Here is a 19,027-nt window from a genome sequence, read left to right as displayed (position 1 = left end):
GGAAAAGCACGTGAATTTATTGTGTTGATTTTTGGAGACTCTCACGTGAAAAAACACTTGAGATTGCTATGTTGGTTTCTTTCAGTGTATACATAATTACATCGGATTCCAATCCAGAGTTTTTTTTTAAAAAGATCGAATAAACAAAATTTTAAATTTTTGTCGATTTTTAAATATTTTTTTTTACAAAGAAAAACAATTTGAAACCGAATAGAGTTTTTGTGAAAAAAAAGTTAATTTAAATATCGCCCAAACGTTTTTCCCGTGTTCCTTTTTTTCTTTATCAATACCAACAACTTTGCCGAAGACACCAAATCGATAAGAAAAATCAGATGTTGCAGATTTTCGAATATTTATTGAACAGAGGTAAAAATATGAAAAAATAGAAAGGCAAAATGTAATGATAGGACCTGGTAGAATAGACCAAATACTACCAAAAACAAAGATAAACTAAACAAGAGAAATGCTAATAAAAATATTAAAATTGAAGCAAGAAAAACATAAAACAAGAGAAGTAAAGTTTTTCGTAGAACAAAAGTTGTTCAAAAACACGGGAAAAATAAAAAAAATCGAAAAAAAATTTGGGTGGTAGAGGGTTAGAGTACCATGCGTCTCCATAGAAATATGTTTCCAGTACATTTTGCTGGAGACGCATGGTGTTTTGAACCATCCTAAATCAGCTAGGACCAGGAATTCTATCAAAATTAAAACAAAAACATAGATCTAGGGTTTTTTTTTCTCAAAATTTATTCTCCCTAAAAGGGCACTCAGCTAGCAAAATCTAAACTTAGAAACATGTACCCTCCCTGTAAAGGCTTATGAATTGATCTCAGTTGAAAGGTTCTCCAAATCTCTGAATTGCAAATGTAACATCCTGGAGCAGAACTGTTAAATTCTAATAAACACTAATTAAATTTAAAATTTAAATTAAAGCATAAAATAAGATGAAAGGTATTGAGCAATTCCAGCCCAAAACAGTAATTTTTTAGGTACTTTTTTCTCGACCCTCTCCGATTTCAATGAAACTTTGTAGACATGTTATCCTAGGTATATATAAGCCATTTTTGTGTATATGGACCCAGTTACACTCGATAATGACATTTGAGAAGGGCGTAAGTGTTTTAAATATTTTTGTATTTCGTAATTTAAATATTGCTATATCTCGAAGCCGTTGCATCGTATCAAAAAGTGGTCAAAGACAAACTTGTAGGAAATTTGACGGGCTTTCCGAAAAAAATACACTGAAAGAAAAAAACACTCCACTTTTATGAGAATTTTTGATTTTTAAGTTTAAAAGTCAAATTTGAAGGTGAGCCCACGATTTTTTTTCGTTCAAAATTTTTGTGAAGATAGCCTAAGATGTTACAAAAAGACTCACGAAAAATGCAGGATGGAGCAACTCACCTAAAAAAATACAAAAATCATTTACTGAAACTGTTTTTTGAAAAGTGCTCTAAACGTCAAAATTTTCAAAATCCGAGTACGGGAATCGATTTTCCAGACAATTTTACATAAAAGTCTCCATATTGACCACTGTCCTAAGTCCAATCCTTGTGAAGTTACAGCGGTTTTAAAAATAAAAATGTTGAAAAAATAGGTTTTTTGATGGTTTTTGGCAATTTCTATATGACAGACTTGATTTTTCAGTCTCGAAAATATTTTTACCGTAAAGCTCGTCCAATTTCCCATAAGTTTGTCTTTGATCACATTTCAATTGGATGTATGGGCTTACAGATATAAGATAATTTACTATTCAGGTTACTATACTACACTGAAAAATATTATGTTTTCAGTTATGAGCAATGTTATTAGCTGTAAATGTAAGCCCATACATCCAATTGAAATGTGGTCAAAGACAAACTTATGGGAAATTGGACGAGCTTTCCGGTTAAAATATTTTCGAGACTGAAAAATCAAGTCTGTCATATAGAAATTGCCAAAAACCATCAAAAAACCTATTTTTTCAACATTTTTATTTTTAAAACCGCTGTAACTTCACAAGGATTGGACTTAGGACAATGGTCAATATGGAGACTTTTATGTAAAATTGTCTGGAGAATCGATTCCCGTACTCGGATTTTGAAAATTTTGATGTTTAGAGCAATTTTCAAAAAAACAGTTTCAGTAAATGATTTTGTATTTTTTAGGTGAGTTGCTCCATCCTGCATTTTTCGTGAGTCTTTTTGTAACATCTTAGGCTATCTTCACAAAAATTTTGAACGAAAAAAAATCGTGGGCTCACCTTCAAATTTGAGTTTTAAACTTAAAAATCAAAAAATCTCATAAAAGTGGAGTGTTTTTTTCTTTCAGTGTATTTTTTTCGGAAAGCCCGTCAAATTTCCTACAAGTTTGTCTTTGACCACTTTTTGATACGATGCAACGGCTTCGAGATATAGCAATATTTAAATTACGAAATACAAAAATATTTAAAACACTTACGCCCTTCTCAAATGTCATTATCGAGTGTAACTGGGTCCATATACACAAAAATGGCTTATATATACCTAGGATAACATGTCTACAAAGTTTCATTGAAATCGGAGAGGGTCGGGTACAACCGATTCCCTATTTGGCATGGAATTGCTCTATTACAAAATGCTTTATACAACCAATTAATTATTTAGTGTTTCTATTCGAATTATAAAGTTCTGCTGCAATTCAGAGATTTTGAGAATCTTCCAACTGAGATCAATTCACAAGCCTATGATTAGATTTTGCTGGCTAAGTGTTCTTTTAGGGACAATAAATTTTGAGAAAAAAACCCTAGATGTACATTGTTACACAACAGTCACACGACTGTGCAAAGTACTAATGAATTTATGATAAATAAACAAATTCTTTAAGAATTACCGTCTTTTTCCGATCTATGGTCCTATCCAGATTTTTAAGCGAAGATGGCGTTATGAATGGTGCACGCCCGAAATGTCAAAATCACGCAGTAGTGCCAACATTACAAAAAAGGTGCGCCATGGCTTGACAACCACACTTTTTTTCTAATGTTGGTACCACTGTGCGATTTTGACATTTCGGACGTGCACCATTCGTAACGCCATCTTCGCTTAAAAATCTGGATAAGTCTGGATAAGTTCCTTAAATCGAGTAATTAAAATTTAATACGAATTTGTAATACAATTTACAGCATTGTGTTCAGGACATGTTTTAGATTGTAATAACTAGTGAATAAAAAGACCTTTTTTATCTGAATGTTATCAGCAGGAAAATACGAGTATATTTTATTTTACTTCTGGGTTATTCTTAAATATCATTTTCGATTTAGTTTGTGTTCTTTATCAATTAGGTGTAAATTAAGGTACGATTAAATTAATGGCTTGTGTGGTCAACTTTTACTGGGGATGATGAACTTGTTATATGTACTATTGTATCCTTGATTTTACTGTACCATTTTCTTACTCAACCTATGAAGACTAGAGTTACCTCCGATTACATTGCAGTTGAAACGAGCAAAACTGTTTCTCTACAGATGATTTTTAACTTAGGTTCAACAAAACAAACTTAACATTATTGTTGGATAAAAACGAAACAATCAACGTAATGGATTGAAGTTTTGATTAGCCAATTTTTCACTTTGTGTAATGTTATGAACAATCTATAAATATATATTTGTTTCATTTAAATGTTTTTTTTTTATGGAAGAGGGAGGGGCGAGATTTGTTAGGTAGAAACGACACACATCTAGTGTGTTTTGTCGTAGGTATTCTTATGGCCGTATCCGGTCACGTATCCGGAACCGTCAGGAAGATCTTTACGACCGGCGATTCCTTTACCTTTGCCGGTTTCATCGAAGCGTTGCTTGCTTGAGCCGGTGTACCTCGAGGTGTCGGTCAGCCGTGCCACCGTTTCTGCCGCCTTTCCGGGCTAGAAAAAATATCAGAGAGTTAAGGATGATCAAACAGCACTTACAAAAATAATCGTACCGTTGCGTTATGGATTCCCGGAGCTCCACAATTTGCCAACTTTCCTTTGATTTCGTCCAGTTCGATCTTCTTGGTCTTTGCGAGATCTTCTAGAAATTTGTTGTAGTCCTCGAAGGATAGTTTCATCGATTTCAACTTTTTAAAGTGAATGCCGGTGTCGGTGGTTGTAATTTTCTTGTCGATAACCTGAAATAGACGAAAGATTTTTTTTATGTGAATTGAATTGAATGCGACCTATGAGGCAAAAAAGATAGGTTAGATTAAAAAAAATCATTCTTAATTTTATAAACAAGACCATTCTGACCCTTGTGGAAAATAATGGAGACATATGGTGTTTCGTTTTGTTTGTTTATTTATTAATTGCCTCCATATAAAAGTTTCAGATTGCACTAAAAACAATGTTGGCTTTCTGTGATACAAAAAATGGTGATGCAACCTAGAAAACGTTTCCAAAATATTATTTTATAAATGCTTTTATGTTGCGTGCATTTTAAATTTCTAATTTTTTTAGTGTCCGAAAGGTTTTTTTTTCCAAGGTTTTTAAAAACAATTTGAATTGCATTTTTTTGCGTGGGTTATCGTTTTTTTGCGCTTTTTATTTGTTTTGTGGAATTTCTACTGTCAGTATGCCTGCATTTTGAACCTTTTTTCAATTGTTGAATTTCCTTTTGATCAGAACCGATGAACAAAATGTTCAAAAAATATTTTAAATGGCCTTAGACCAATACATTTTATTCATTCTTTTTAGAGGTCCGCCCTTTTTAGGAGCCACTCATTTTTGTTCACTCATTAAAAAGAGCCGCTCTTTTGAACGGCTCTTTCGCTCTTTTTCAAAATTAGGTAGAAACAGAAAACGAGAATATGCCCTTGAAAACCATTGGTATTGGTGGTCTCTATATCAAGATTTCTACTCAAACCTAAAAATTCGTGTAATTGAATGGTTGGAAAAAACTTAAATCTAGGATGCTGAAAAAATTGATATAAATTTCAAAATTGCGTATATTTTTGCAAGAATTGAACTAATGCTGATATTTTATTTGGAGAAAATATTCGGTGAACTCTTTTCTACATTCTGAATTAATCGATAAAGTCTATAAACGTTAAAGTTTAATCGGACAAAAGGATTTTTTTTTTCAAAAATTTCAAAACTATTCAGTAGATTTTTGGTAATATTTTACAAACTATGCAATTTGAAATGCTCAAATTTTTATTCCGGTTAGACTTTAATGTACAATCAGTTGTACAATGAAAAGTATTTTTCTTTTTGTTTAGGAAATCGTTTACTTTTGGAATTAATTCTATAAGCATTAAAATATTTGAAATTTCATTTTCAATTCTCAAAAACAAATTTAATACTACAATTTTTTGGAAATTCTATAAATTTTATTTATAGCAAACAAGCCCTACCCGACAAACTTCGTTCTGCCTTTTTTTCGTTTGTTGACGTTTTTTGGTTTTTTGCTTATTCAGCCTCCTGTGATCAAAATATGATTTTACGTAACTACAATTTGCCGATGCTCCGGAATCGGTTCCAGAGTGGCCAAAGTGTCAATTAGTTAGCGTAAGAACCGTCCTTGGGCTTATACGAACCCAACGCAACAAAAAGCACCTCGATCCGACGCTCCGTATTGAACTGATTCGCGTTCGAACAAAACCGTCGAATTTATATATCTATACAGCAATTCCCCACGAAAACAGCATGGAAAAAAACAAAAGTGCTCGTATCGGGCTTCAAATTTTTCTGGGGGTTCCCTGGCCGAAATAATTAGACCCGTATTTTTTTGTTTGGCCATTAGGGTGACCTACGCCGTGTTAGGGTGGTCTGAAAAATGGCCATTTTCGTCGATTTTCGCAAAAACCACTTTTTTCGAAAAATCATAACTCCTCGCCATTTTAACCGATTTCAATCGTCTTATACGCAAATGAAAGGTGATAAGTTGGCCTTTCAATGAAAAATAGTAAAAAGTTTAAAAAATCTAGCCTAACATATGAAAAGGGCGTATGAAACATTAAAATGCCGTTTTGACGGTGTCTGGACCAAAGAGCCTATGTCTGAAAATATTTTTATCGGATTCCCCGAACATTTTTACATAACATACTAAAAAATGGGAGGAGTTCATTAACAGGATTCCGAGATATGATTTTTTGAAAATAAAATCCGTGTTTTTTGACGAGCCGCGCGCAAAAACCGGAGAATGACGGAATTGGCAAAAAATCAACTTTTTTCACTAAAACTGAAATTACTTCAAAATTTCAGCGATGACCTATACATGTCTGGGTACCAAAAGTTGCGTCTTTTAATTAAAAAAATTTTGGTACCCAGACACAATTTTGAGCCCGATCCGAGCACTTTTGTTTTTTCCATGCTGTTTTCGTGGGGAATTGCTGTATATATCTATATTATTGCGCAATTCTCACTAACTTGGACTTCGCACCAAATTATTGCTATCGATCGCACTATTGCGACTTGTCAAACTAGCTTGGGAAATTTAAATTTTCTCAAAAAATGATCAAAGCGAGCCGTTGTTGCTCACCTGTCAATCGCAATTTTAAAGTGCGAATGTCCAGTTTGGTGAAAACTGCGACTGGAAATGTAAATAAACAACTGCTGGTTGCCTAGTTTTTGAAAATGTTGTTGTCAAAAGTGCGAGAGAAAAGTGCGGGCCAAATCCAAGTTACAGTGCAAGGATCAATATCTATATATATATAATTATATATATAAAAAAATTCGACGGTTTTGTTCGAACGCGAATCAATTCTCGGATGAGTTTTCAAAAAGCCGTAAGAGCCACCGTAACCTCTGACACTTGTTTTCGTTTTTCTCCAAAATGAAACAAAATTTCATTTATCTTTAGTTTGGGACACTTGAAGGACGTGTAGATGAACAATTTCAAGCATTTTTGATATTGGTTTTTCGTTAGCAGGTCGAATACCGATGCAAAAAGGACTTTGTTTACCAATGGCTCTTACGGCTTTTTGAAAACTAATCCGAGAATTCAACACGGAACGTCGGATCGAGGTGCTCTTTGGTGCGTTGGGTTCGTATAAGTCCAAGGAAGGTTCTTACGCCAAAAAGTTACAACTTTGGCCACTCTGGAACCGATTCCGGAAAATTTGCAGATTGTATGGGAAAAGTTACGTAAAATCAAATTTTGATCACAGGAGGCTGAAGAAGCAATCAAGCAAGAAACGTCAGGAAACCAAAAAGGGCAGGACGAAGTTTGCCGGGATCTTAAAACGGTTCTTTAAAAAGACCGGAGTTTAAAAAGAACCGCGGTTCATTTTTGTGAGCCTAGGTTCGTTCGCTCTTGTGAACCGGCTCTTTGTGGCCGTGGCGCGGTGGTTAGCGGCTTCAGCTGCCGATCCTTTACTAAGGGACCCTTAGTTGCTATGGGGCGCGGGTTCGATTCCCGCCTTATCCTCCTGGCCTTCTATCGGATGGGGAAGTAAAACATCGGTCCATTTGCGTAAAAGAGGTTTTGGGTGACTCACCACACATAACCTTCGGACGCCTAGAAATGAGCAGAAACTTGCAACAGAGACCACAAAAGACCCGGGGGTCGTTAAAGTGGATTGGCAAAAAATACTTAATAAAATATAAATTTTCATTGATTTTTTTTTGCAGTCAGTTGCAAATTATGAATTATAAGGCACTTTGTCGCGGGGACCGATATCCCAAAATAAAAAAATTCATGGAAATTTCGCGGAATGTGTAAAATGCTTAAATAACCCATAAAATTTTAAATTAATCATCAACCGAAAAGCTTTTGTATTTAATTTAATTTGTAATTTGTTGTTTTATTGGTTACGATAGCCTGTTAGTATAAACTGTGCATCAGGTCAAGGATTAAGTGATTTTTCAAGCTAAAAGTTTCCAGTTTTCACGGGGACGATATTGTAACGCTCAAATTATTTAAGTTTTAATAAACCTTGTTTTTCGCTTAAAATTTCATTTTTAATACTAAAATAAACATAATACAATGTTGACAATCGTTTGTTCATAGCATTAATTTCATATTAAAAAGTAAATACAGTGGACTCTCTGGCTGTCGATCTTCTCGATATCAATATTGCTCCAGCTGTCAATAAATTTTTCAGTCCCTTCAAATAGATTGCTTTGATTTTTCGTTCTATAATTTGATAACTCCCGCTCTCGACGGTCCCTTCAATATCGACAACGAGAGAGTCCACTGTATTACGTTTTTAAATTGAAAAATTGTCAAACCAACCTTATGCTCTTAAACTCTTGAATTTCATGGAATTTCGCGTAAATTGTGGAATTTCACAAATTTTCCGTTGTCCGTGAAATCGTGAAAATTCACAAACCCTAATTAAAAAGACATTGAGTTTGGAAACACAGATCTGATAGGAATCAGGTTAAAGAACCCGATTATGCTATTTTATGGGCCTTTAAAATCCAACAAATTAAGGAAAAATAATTAGCCAAAGAACATCAACATAAGTAGAGTAAATCATTCAGACCATCTCAAAATTAAATATTTCAAACATTGATTCAGAAACATCAAATATTTGTTGTGGAAGGGTATTTGGGCGACTTTTTTTTAAATAGTACTCGACCTTTTGGTTGTTGATTTGTTGTAAGTTGAAAGAGATATCTTGAGAGAATCTAGATTTGACTAATAATTTTAAAAATCAAATAAGACACCGTGCGTCTCCATCAATATAACACTAGGTAACCGAAACGTGAATTTACCAAATCAATGCCTAAGTACCTGAACTATTGTTGTGTAAGAATCACCCACGTAAGTAAATCTTTAAATGTCGTACACCATCTTCCAAGATACTTACCTTCGCCTGCTTCATCCACTTATCACTCTGGGACAGGGTCAAGTGTTTGCCGTCCGATTTGGTGTCACCAAACTTGGAGAACGCTTTGAACTGCTCGCGGAAGGCGGCCGCCGAGACCGGTGCCGCGGGCTTCGGGGTGGTGCCATTTGCCTCCTTTTTGGCCGCCGGATCACTGCCCGAGGGTGCCGGGCTGGCCGGTTCCTTTGCCGCCGGTTCCGGTTGTTTACTTTCCAGCGCCATCTGGGCCACCTCGACGGCGGCTTTGTCCACCGTGTCGGAACCGTTTTGCTGCTGGTTGTCCGCCATTATGATTGACCTATACGGGAGGGGAAAAAAGGGTGCAATATTAGTTTCTGCATAAATTTTAAGATTTATGACTTTTTCACCGTACCGATGGACGGCGACGTGAGAATACATTATCTGGAGAAGGTTATAACTTCAACATACGGCTGTTTTATCTTTTGATTTTTGAGCGCCCAACAAGTGGCTTCACCCGCGGTGGATCGTTTCTGTGTGATGTGAATTTGAATTTGAATTTTAGCGCTTAACCTAATGTCAATATGCTCGTCAGCTTCTCTTCGGGTATGAGATCATATATCGCGTTGTTGTTTGACTTATTTTTCCTTGAAGTAGAAAATAGATAGGTACACTTTGCACTGTACTGAACACGGCGTGCTAATTGGAACGGCTTGGAAGCTTTTTTCGTGTGCTAGTTGAACACCAACTCATCGAGACTTGTTTAAAATGTCCAGTTTGCTGATAAAAATGGCACTTTTATTTTGCTTGCGTCAGCACATAAAACACCCAATTCTTATCTGTACAGTTAGAGCGTCATATTATTCTCTGTTTATATTGTTTTGTTTTGCTTGACTTCAAAACGGATACAGTTTTTTTTTAAATATTTGAAATTTATTGAAATTTACAAAAGAATCCACGGTGTGCTTTCTAGAACAATCTTAATGTAAAAATCGGCAAATCCGATATTTCGCACCATGAAAGAAGGGCTCTTTCCCGACATTTTTCGAAGTCCTTCGAAATATTTCGTCATGGGGACTAGAGCAAACTTTTTTTTTCGATATTATTGTATATTTCTTCCGAAAAGTCGCTGAAAATCGGTCCATTCATGTTGATATCACTCAAATTTCTTATGAATAAGTCTTAGGTGGCCCTATAGGAAAAGATTTTGAACGTTTCAATGAGTTTTAACGAGCACTTCCTTAGCTAGTTAAACTTCGCCCAACTTCTCCTACTAATATTTGATGTTTTTGTTCTTTCAACAAATTTCCCGGGAAATCCTGGGAATAAATTTTAAACGGAACTTTTAAAGTCAACATGAGTGTGAGGATCAATTAATGGCTTGACTGCTAGTAAAACCATACAAAATATATGAATTTTCTAATTTTATTTGAAAGACAAATTGTACCAAATCAAAAAAATACCATTCGTATTTTTTTTTTTTTGAGAAGTATCATTTTTTTAATCAAAGTGTTTGAACAGTCCATATCCATGCTCCATAAACATAAAATTACTTTTAAATTTTTCTCTACGACCAATTCTAGAGAATATATTTAAGAATAACATTGACAGCTAAAGTTGATTACAGTCCAGACTCGATTATCCGAAGCTCGATTATCCTAAGGCTTGTATGGGACTTCGGATCATGAACAAACATTTTTTTCGTATTTTTCTTATTTTCTTACTTTTTACATTAAATTCGAGTTCTGCGACCTCATTTTAGTTTAATTTGAATGGTTGATTGTCTATTAAATGAAAAAAATGTTTTTTTTTTAATATTTCATCCCGGATTTAAAAAATATAAATCGTTTTAGAGAAATTAAGGGGTCAAACTAAAGCTCAACAATCAAAAATATGACAACGTTTTTTTTTTTAACGATTCTCCGAGGTTTCGATTATTCGAAGTGAAATTTTTCCAAGGCCTTCGGATAATCGAGTCTGGACTGTATAAAAAATCATACAAAAAATATGTTTTTAATGGCAAATAACTTTTTTCTTCAATAAGTCTTACTGGTTTCACCTTACGAATAATCAGATAATTATTGAAAAAAAAAAACGAAACTATTGGCACTACGCCCCCCGGGGCATGGCCTTCCTCTAACGTGGGATTTCTGCTCCAGCGCCTCTGACGAGACAGGAGAAACTGAGATGATTATTGAATGTACCCTAAAAATCTATCTTCTCGTGCTACTTACTTGAAACACAATTTCATGAAATCACAACTCAATGTTTTTAAATATTTGAAGCGAGTTTTTTCATTTGTTTGCATTTTTGTGTACCTTTCATATGATACTACGTTGTTTTTTTTTAGGATTTTTTTATGATTTCTTTTATGGTATAATTTTTGCCTAATAAATGACTTAGCTTAAAGAAATTTTCATAATGGAACAAGTGGTTAAATTAAACGATACATGTTTTTCATATTTAACCCCTTTTACGCTCCCCCTTTACGCTCCAATGCTTCGAACTGTAATTTCTCGAATACTATTAAACAAATTTTTCATGATATCAATTCAATTTTCATTTAATTTGGTCGGTAAACAGAAACGTTAAAAAAATCTTAATTTTGATGCTGGCCGGAAGTGGTTAAAACGAGGGTTAAAATTTTATTTTCAAATGATATAGCAACATTTTTTGTAAAAAAACGGTTGCCAAAAATAAAAAATGTTTATTTTCATTCCAAAATATGCCTAGAAATTTTTGTTGCCGAACAAATTAGCAAGATTTTTTGCTTCAGAAATAAATATTATCTGAAATAAACCTTGAAATGAAATTTACAGACGAGCTGATTATTTCAATATGAACACCAATTTTTTTGCTGAAATTCAGTAAAGTTTTACAGAATTTTCATCTACTGTAATTTCAGTAAACGATTCAGTAATTCAGATTTTACTGAATTCTCAGTAAACTGATATTTGTTTCTTTGACAGATGATTTACTTAAATTTCAGTAATATGGTTGTCAAAACAACTGAAATTTCAGCAAAATAAACGTCAAATTATTTTGCTGAAAATTCAGTAATTTTCTTGTGGCAGTTTGACAGAGCATTTGCTGAAGATTCAGCAATCATTGCTGGTATTTCAGTTATCAAAATTTGATTTTGCTTGTCATTAAAATAGTACTGTCATTAATTTATTTATTTCATCAATCGTCCAAACCTAAAAAACAGGGGGTTAGCATCGAGGCAATTGTTATTAACATTTGTCTTACCTTTGTTTTGAAAGATCACAATAAAAATTAAAAAACAACACATTTGAAAGAGGCCTTTCTCTCAGCAGTACCAAACAATAAGTCAGAAGTGACATTTTAGTTTGACAGATATGCAGTTACTGATTTTTCAGTAATGTTTTTGTTTGTTACCGAATTTCAGCAAATGTGATGATTACTGAATCGCATTCAGTTAATTATTTTACTGAAATGGCAACCCAAAATTTGTATAGGTTAAAATGAATGAAATCAAGTTAGGTTCTGGCTTTTTGTTATTATTTTTTTTGTTAATTTTCAAAAAGTTAGTTTTATACTTCCGCTTGAATTTCGGGTTTTAGAAATTTCCTGGGGAAAAGGAAACATTTTTTTTTAAATTCCCGTGAAATTTTTTCCCGGAACGGGAAATTGGACGCTCTAATTTTCTTAACGAAACCACTCAAAAAATACAAATTTTGTACAAAAACATGATAGTTTGACTATCTGTTGACAGTCCAAATTAATTCCATTTGTCCCGATTCACCCTAGATGGCAGCATTTTTGTTTTATAAATCATTGTACCGCCTCGATTGCGGAAAATATAACTGGTTTAAGCAAAAAATAATAATTTTCTGGAGAGTTCAACCAAAGCATCACCCCAAACTCATCGTTCGATTTTTCACTCCTCATAGATCATAATAGCCTTCTTCCATCAGATATCGTCACCGCAAACGCCATATCGTGCAATTTATCTGAACTCACAGCAATAGAGCAAAGTGCTAATATTTGAACGGTGGTCTTTTAGAGTGATGCACACATCGTCAGTTCATGTACCAGGGAGTACAGAGAATTCAGTACATAAATAATAACGATGGAAGGGGGTGGTGAGTTGCAACCCAAACAATCACGTGGTGGCGGCGGGAGGTATCGCTACAGCCGGTCTCGTGAAGTAATATCTAAATTTATTTGGCATGTTGTGAGCTTTAGAATCGTCTCTCTGCACGGCTCATTAAATTCGAGTGATGATGTAATGGTTGAGGGGTGGCAAACCGAAAACTACAGGAGTCTTGGAACTCGCAGTGGCGGTTTCCGATCCTCAAAAAAGAGTGAATGACTGAGTCAACTTTGGGTGAGTAAAAGTGACTTAAGTGAATTGGCCATGTTTCTCCGAGATGTGATTGATGGTCAGCATGCTTGAAAACCGGCGATGATGGCGAAAAAAGGTGTGTGTTATCACGTTGTCATAAGTATATTTCCATTAGTGAACTGACGAATTGCTTAAAATGTCGTCAATATTAGCTTCAGACATGAGATAAACCATATAAATGCATTGACTGTGAAACTTGACTCGCCGCAGCAGAGCAGAGCAGGTGATGCAGTGAATTATGTACGCCAATTAGTAATGGTGATACACCCCGGTTATGATAAATTGACCATATACGAGGTGTGTCGCATGGGTGATGGAATGAAACATTTCCCATACTGGGCATTCCCTGCCGGGACGAGCCTCTCTGCGTGCACCATTTACATCGGAAAATGGAGCGAATTTTGCCGCGGTCGATCGATTGCCCTATCGCGATTTCATTCACGACGTCCTATTTCAGCACAAGGGAGAAGGTTTAACTTTGTTTCAAAGTATTTTTTCCTGAGCAATAAAATAGTAATGTAAATTTAATAAATTTGCAACTGCAAGAATTGGAAAAAGATTCATTTTTCAACATAATTCAAGACATAAAAGACTTCTAGAACATAAACCTGGATTTCTTCAACGCTCTATTTCCATCGATGACTCATTCACAGTTAGTCATACTCTGCGTCGCAGCAGTGGTCGTCCTTTTAGCTGATCCTGGAACAAAGAAAGCGAAAGGAGTGTTTGCCATTCCCGCACACATACAGCGAAAAAGTCACACTCACACACAATCACGCCGCTTTCTCCCTGTCCTATAGTTCACTTTCCATTTTCTCCTGATTGCTGGCTGAGATCCAAAACTCCGTCCACATCGAGCCAAGAAAATGGGAAATGTCACAAAAGGCGAAAAGCGGAAGTGACATTGTAGTAAACCAAGCAAGCTGATTTAGGACCGGTGATACTGCACAATCCAAGTGCACTGTGGACGGGTTGTGGGTGGCTTTCGCTGGCGCTAATGGTCATTCTAACCTATCACAATCAAGTAGGTCGCGCGGTTTTCAACGAGGGTGCTTTAATTTAATGCTCGCGTGTGAAGGCACCCTTAAACCTGAAAGAAACGGAGGTTCAAGGGAGACCACACACATCTTTATGTCGTATCGCGTGAAAATAGAACGGAATTAAGCTTGACCTAATGTTGGTGGTGGTTTGTATTAGACGGCGTCATCCTTTAAGGGTTAGTCGATGAAAAGGGAAAGCATACAATTTTTTAGCAAAAAATATCAATAAAAGATATCAAACTTGCAGTCCTTTTAACAAAAGTTTTAATATTTGAAATCAACATTTTTCCACGAAATATTCTCATAATTTAAATGCAAATTCAGAGATTACTTTATATCAATTTCGTTTTTTGAAAAATTTACCATGGCCTAAAACAAATCGTTTAAAAAAGGTGTCGAATCAAATGTTAATCACCGTTAACCGGGGTGACATTGGTAGGATTTAAATTTATTTCTCAATTATAATTCAAACGGCAGGTACGTTTTTTTCAAAAATGTTTTTTTATGAATTTTCGCTGCAAATTGATATTTCAAATCAAATCAAATTATTCGCTCTATAGCATTGCCTTGGCGTTCTCGATTGCGAGATTCCTACTCGAAACTAGGTGTCCGAAGGCTTGATTGTTGAGCCAATTGCAATCCTCTTTTTACACCTTAGCTTCCATCCATCAAGGGATTCGAACTGACGACCTTTGGATTGTTAGTCCAACTGCCTATCAGCGACTCCACCGAGACAGGACCCAGGGAGACGACTCCTACACCTGGACTGAGCTATCGACCTAACCTCTAGGTTAGTCCGGGGCCAACATTTACTTCCCGTCCGACGGAAGGCGTGATCAGACAAATCTCGTCTCGAAAAATGCCACCGGGACCGTCTGGGATAGAACCCAGGTCGACTGGGTGAGAGGCAATCACGCTTACCCCTACACCACGGTCCACGGCCAAATTGATATTTATAAAACTTATTAACTCTGATAGTCACTTTCTTCAAATTTCACCCCAAAAGTATACAAACCGAATATTACGCAAAAATGACCATAAGTAAGGTTACTTTTAATGTTTAGTTAAACAAAAATACAACTAAATGATTGTTCATCTATGTTTATTTTTTTTTTAAATAATTATAAAAATGAGGTTTAGTTTAAAGAAACGATATTAACCCTCTACTGCCAAATTTTTTTTTCGGAAATTTTTATTTTTCCCGTGTAAACACGGAGGTCATTTTGAGCAACTTTTGTTCTACGAAAAACTTTACTTCTCTTGTTTTATGTTTTTCTTGTTTTATTTTTAGTATTTTAATTTGCATTTATCTTGTTTAGTTTATGTTTGTTTTTGGTAGTATTTGGCCTACTCTACCACCTAATATAATTACATTTTGCCTATCTAATTTTTTCACGTTTTTACAGTTAATTTTTCAATTTTTTGCTTGTTTTTCACATTTTCTGGTATAGAACAGCACCATCATCATTTAAATTGTAAAAAAATGCGTAGAGGCATAGTCTGGGACACTACAAAAATTACTGCATACTTCTTTTTACTGAAAATTTAGGAAATGTTACTAAAAAACACAGCCAAAGTTGACCCCTAAAAAAATGACATTTTCAAAAACATTTCCAAAATTTTAAGAGTTCTTCTTTCCAATGCTATTTAAAGATCAAAAATTGGTTGAAAAATGGATTTTTGGCGATTTTTTAGATCGAAGCCCGTCTAAAGGCGGGGTTAGGTTGTAGAGGGTTAAAAGTAACAATACTTGTTTACTATTTCTAAAGGTCCTATGTTCCTATGTGGAAACCCATGGCTCACTGGTGGTTTCGAAAAAAATCTCTAGAATAATGTTAATAATGTTATAATACGGTCCAGACTCGATTATCCGAAGATTAATCCGATTATTTTTTATTGTCGAGCTTAAATATGATATGAATATATTGAATGACGCTTACACAGCCAAATAAATAATGGTAATTGAGGTTAAGTTCATGAAAAATATCCAAGTTTAATTAAAATTCATATGAATGTCTCATTTTTCATAAAAAAAACAACAATTTTTGTTGCACTCAAAACCAATTGTGAAGCATAATTCGTATATTGTTCAAATTTACTATGAATCTTATTTTACTAAAAATACCTATAAATCCAGATATTTTTCAAAATCTTAAAACTTGAAACTTATAAACTCGTGTAAAATTGCCCAAAGAATATGAAATATGAAAAAAAAACATGACACTGTGAGAGTATTCAAACAATCCTATTTATGAATGTTTTCTTAATAATAGTTTACATTAAAAACTGAACGCTTTGCTAATAAATCTACACATAAAAAAATGTGAATTTACTCGACACGGAAAAAAATAATCACATGAGCTTATTTTTTGTATTTTTTGATTTAGCTCAACTTTTGTGGGGGCCTTCCCTATGACCAAACAACCTATTTTGTGTCATTAGTTCACCCATACAAATCTCCATACAATTTCGGCAGCTGTCCATACAAAAATGGTACGTAAATATTCAAACAGCTGTAACTTTTGCGTGAATTTTCTGATCAATTTGGTGTCTTCGGCAAACTTGTAGGTATTGTTGAGGACTATTGAGAAAAAAATAGGTACACGGAAAAAAAATTTGCCTCAATTTCCCAAAATACGTATTTTTGGATTTTCGAGAATTTTTGATATGTTTTAGAAAACCCGCAATTTTTGAGCTATAGAGAAACATGGTCAAAAAATCTGTCGCCAAGTTATCATTTTTAGAAATTTTTTTTTATGTGAAATTGAATTTGCAATCGAAAAGTACCTTACAGATTTTTTGATAAAGGGCTCCGTTTTCAAGATATAGCCACCAAAACTTTAATTTTAACGAAATATTTGCATTTTTTTTATATTTTTAAAAATAGTGACCATGAGTGACCGTTTCTAAAAATATTTTTTTTAAAGTTCAGAAAATTTGCTATGAAATTGTGTAAGAGACATTGAAGATTGAACCGCTGGTTGCTGAGATACAGCGGCTTGAAGAAAAAGAAACATGAAAATTGAAGTTTTCTAAGTCTCACCCAAACAATCCACCATTTTCTAATGTCGACATCTCAGCAACTAATGGTCCGAGTTTCAATGTTAAGTCGTGAAACATTCGTGAAATTTTCCGATCTTTTCGAAAACAATATTTGGATTTTTTTTTAAATCAAGACTAACATTTTAAAAAGGCCAAACATTCAATATTACGCCCTTTTGAAATGTTAGTCTTGATTCAAAAAATTTAGTGTGTAGATTCTATCAATTTCACCCCAGTAACGTACATTTATAACCTATCGTATAGCAAAAGGATTACAAATAAGAGTGATAAACTGCTAACTGGGATGATTAGGGACTTATGGGGTGAATAGGGACACACGGGACAATTATGCGTAGAAACACAAAAAACGATCGAAAAATTTCAATCGCGTTTTTCTCAGTTGCACTTTTTTGAACATGGGACAATAATGCGTAGAACGACAGTGAACTGAACTGAAATTGAACATCATTTTAAAACCTAACAAACGCATAAAGAAGAGGATTTGCCTCTGTTAAATGATTTTTCAATCAAATGATTGTAGAATTTATGAGAATTTTTTTTCCGAAATTCCAAGCCTTCGTTCTCAACTTGTAGACCTCATCGGAAAGCCAAAAAGATTAAGATCTGGCAATCCGTTCTAAAGTTATGAGTACTTAAGTGATAATTCAGTATTTTTGCTAAAGCCGGATCCAGGTATTTGGACAAACATGATGTCCAGATTTAAAAGTGACCTATCGTTTAAAGGGCAATCAAAAGAACACATGAGTAATTTATTTTGATGATATGAAAACCTACTCAAAAGTTATTAGTGTTTAAGCTTTATTTATAAAACATTTTAGTTCCGGATGTTGTGAGAAAACATCAAAAAGTCATTTTCCGGCAACAAAAGCGGCAAAGCCGTAAGTGTTGTGTTGTAGTCCAAATAGTGGCCACACCACTCATCATGCTGGGGATGAATTTCGAGTGGGGAGCACATGGCCCCAGCATAATGCGCATGAACCATTATTGATCCGCGTACTCTCGTGAGAATCACCAGCCACCCCACATCGTCATCACTGTGTCATCTTCCTTTCTCCGATGATGATGATGCTATTTTTCATGATTTATCTCGTAAGATGAATTTTCACAATCGATGCCAAAATTTTCTTTTGTTTTTGTTAGGTTTCGCTTTTTTAGGAACTGTTGCACATTTCAACTACTTTTTCTGCACTTGTTCTAATATTGTTGAGACTATCACATTTATATCAACTTTAAAAGACGATTTTTACCTCAAACTGACTTTTTTCCTCTCCAAACAATGAAATTTCCAACTCTATAATTAAAAATTACACAATTGACCTTCCTGCACTGGTTTATACTGGGAAAATGAGTCGGCCAAAAGTGGCAAACTATGTGCAAACCAATTTAGATAACACTCACTATATAGTTCTATAGGTCCTCCTGGTTCTGGCGGCTGGGGTAGACGATGATGAGATCAGCTCCTATAATGTGTACTACACCACACTCTGGGTCGGTTTCCGTTTTGTTCGGTCGCGGAAAAAGCAACGGTGGACGCGCGCAATCTTCACTGGATCCCGCCTCAACACAGACTGCGAGCTCAACTAACTCTCGGTTGACGCGCCCTCCTCAGCTATACTAGCGACTGGCTGTGTGACGATGTTTCTGTTTGCACACGTGAACATCCACAGCACAGGGGGATGAACTACCGTTGGGTGGGGTGCGTTTAGGGGTGTTAATGTAGTGGAGGCGCATGGTGCTTTTAGGGTGTGTTAGTTTCTTACCCTTTCAGATATGATATTTTTGTGGATTTTAGGATTCTTGAAAACATGTCAAGCCTAATAAAAATAGTGAGAGTT

At 34.9% G+C, this 19,027-nt stretch overlaps 1 protein-coding gene across 3 annotated transcripts; it reads right to left on the bottom strand.

Moving 5' to 3' along the window:
- Window positions 1-3,191: 3,191 nt before the first annotated feature.
- On the bottom strand, window positions 3,192-18,801 carry LOC6038249 (tubulin polymerization-promoting protein homolog). 3 transcript variants are annotated; one of them, XM_038262306.1, is made up of 4 exons: window positions 18,591-18,801; window positions 8,745-9,060; window positions 3,936-4,121; window positions 3,192-3,876 (listed from the first exon to the last, which is right to left on the bottom strand). In XM_038262306.1, exons 2-4 carry the CDS (start codon window positions 9,048-9,050, stop codon window positions 3,694-3,696), a joined length of 675 nt encoding a protein of 224 aa, XP_038118234.1. In that variant the 5' UTR covers window positions 9,051-9,060; window positions 18,591-18,801; the 3' UTR covers window positions 3,192-3,693. The 3 variants fall into 3 exon arrangements, with proteins under 3 accessions (XP_038118234.1, XP_038118235.1, XP_038118233.1); XM_038262307.1 differs by lacking the exon at window positions 18,591-18,801 and adding an exon at window positions 18,190-18,404; XM_038262305.1 differs by lacking the exon at window positions 18,591-18,801 and adding an exon at window positions 9,136-9,437.
- Between the last annotated feature and the right edge of the window lie 226 nt (window positions 18,802-19,027).

The sequence above is a fragment of the Culex quinquefasciatus genome, chromosome 3, assembly GCF_015732765.1.
Source record: "Culex quinquefasciatus strain JHB chromosome 3, VPISU_Cqui_1.0_pri_paternal, whole genome shotgun sequence".
Taxonomy (NCBI): Eukaryota; Metazoa; Arthropoda; class Insecta; order Diptera; family Culicidae; genus Culex; species Culex quinquefasciatus.
Note: the sequence above shows the minus strand (reverse complement) of the source record. Positions and strands in the feature narration are given on the sequence as shown.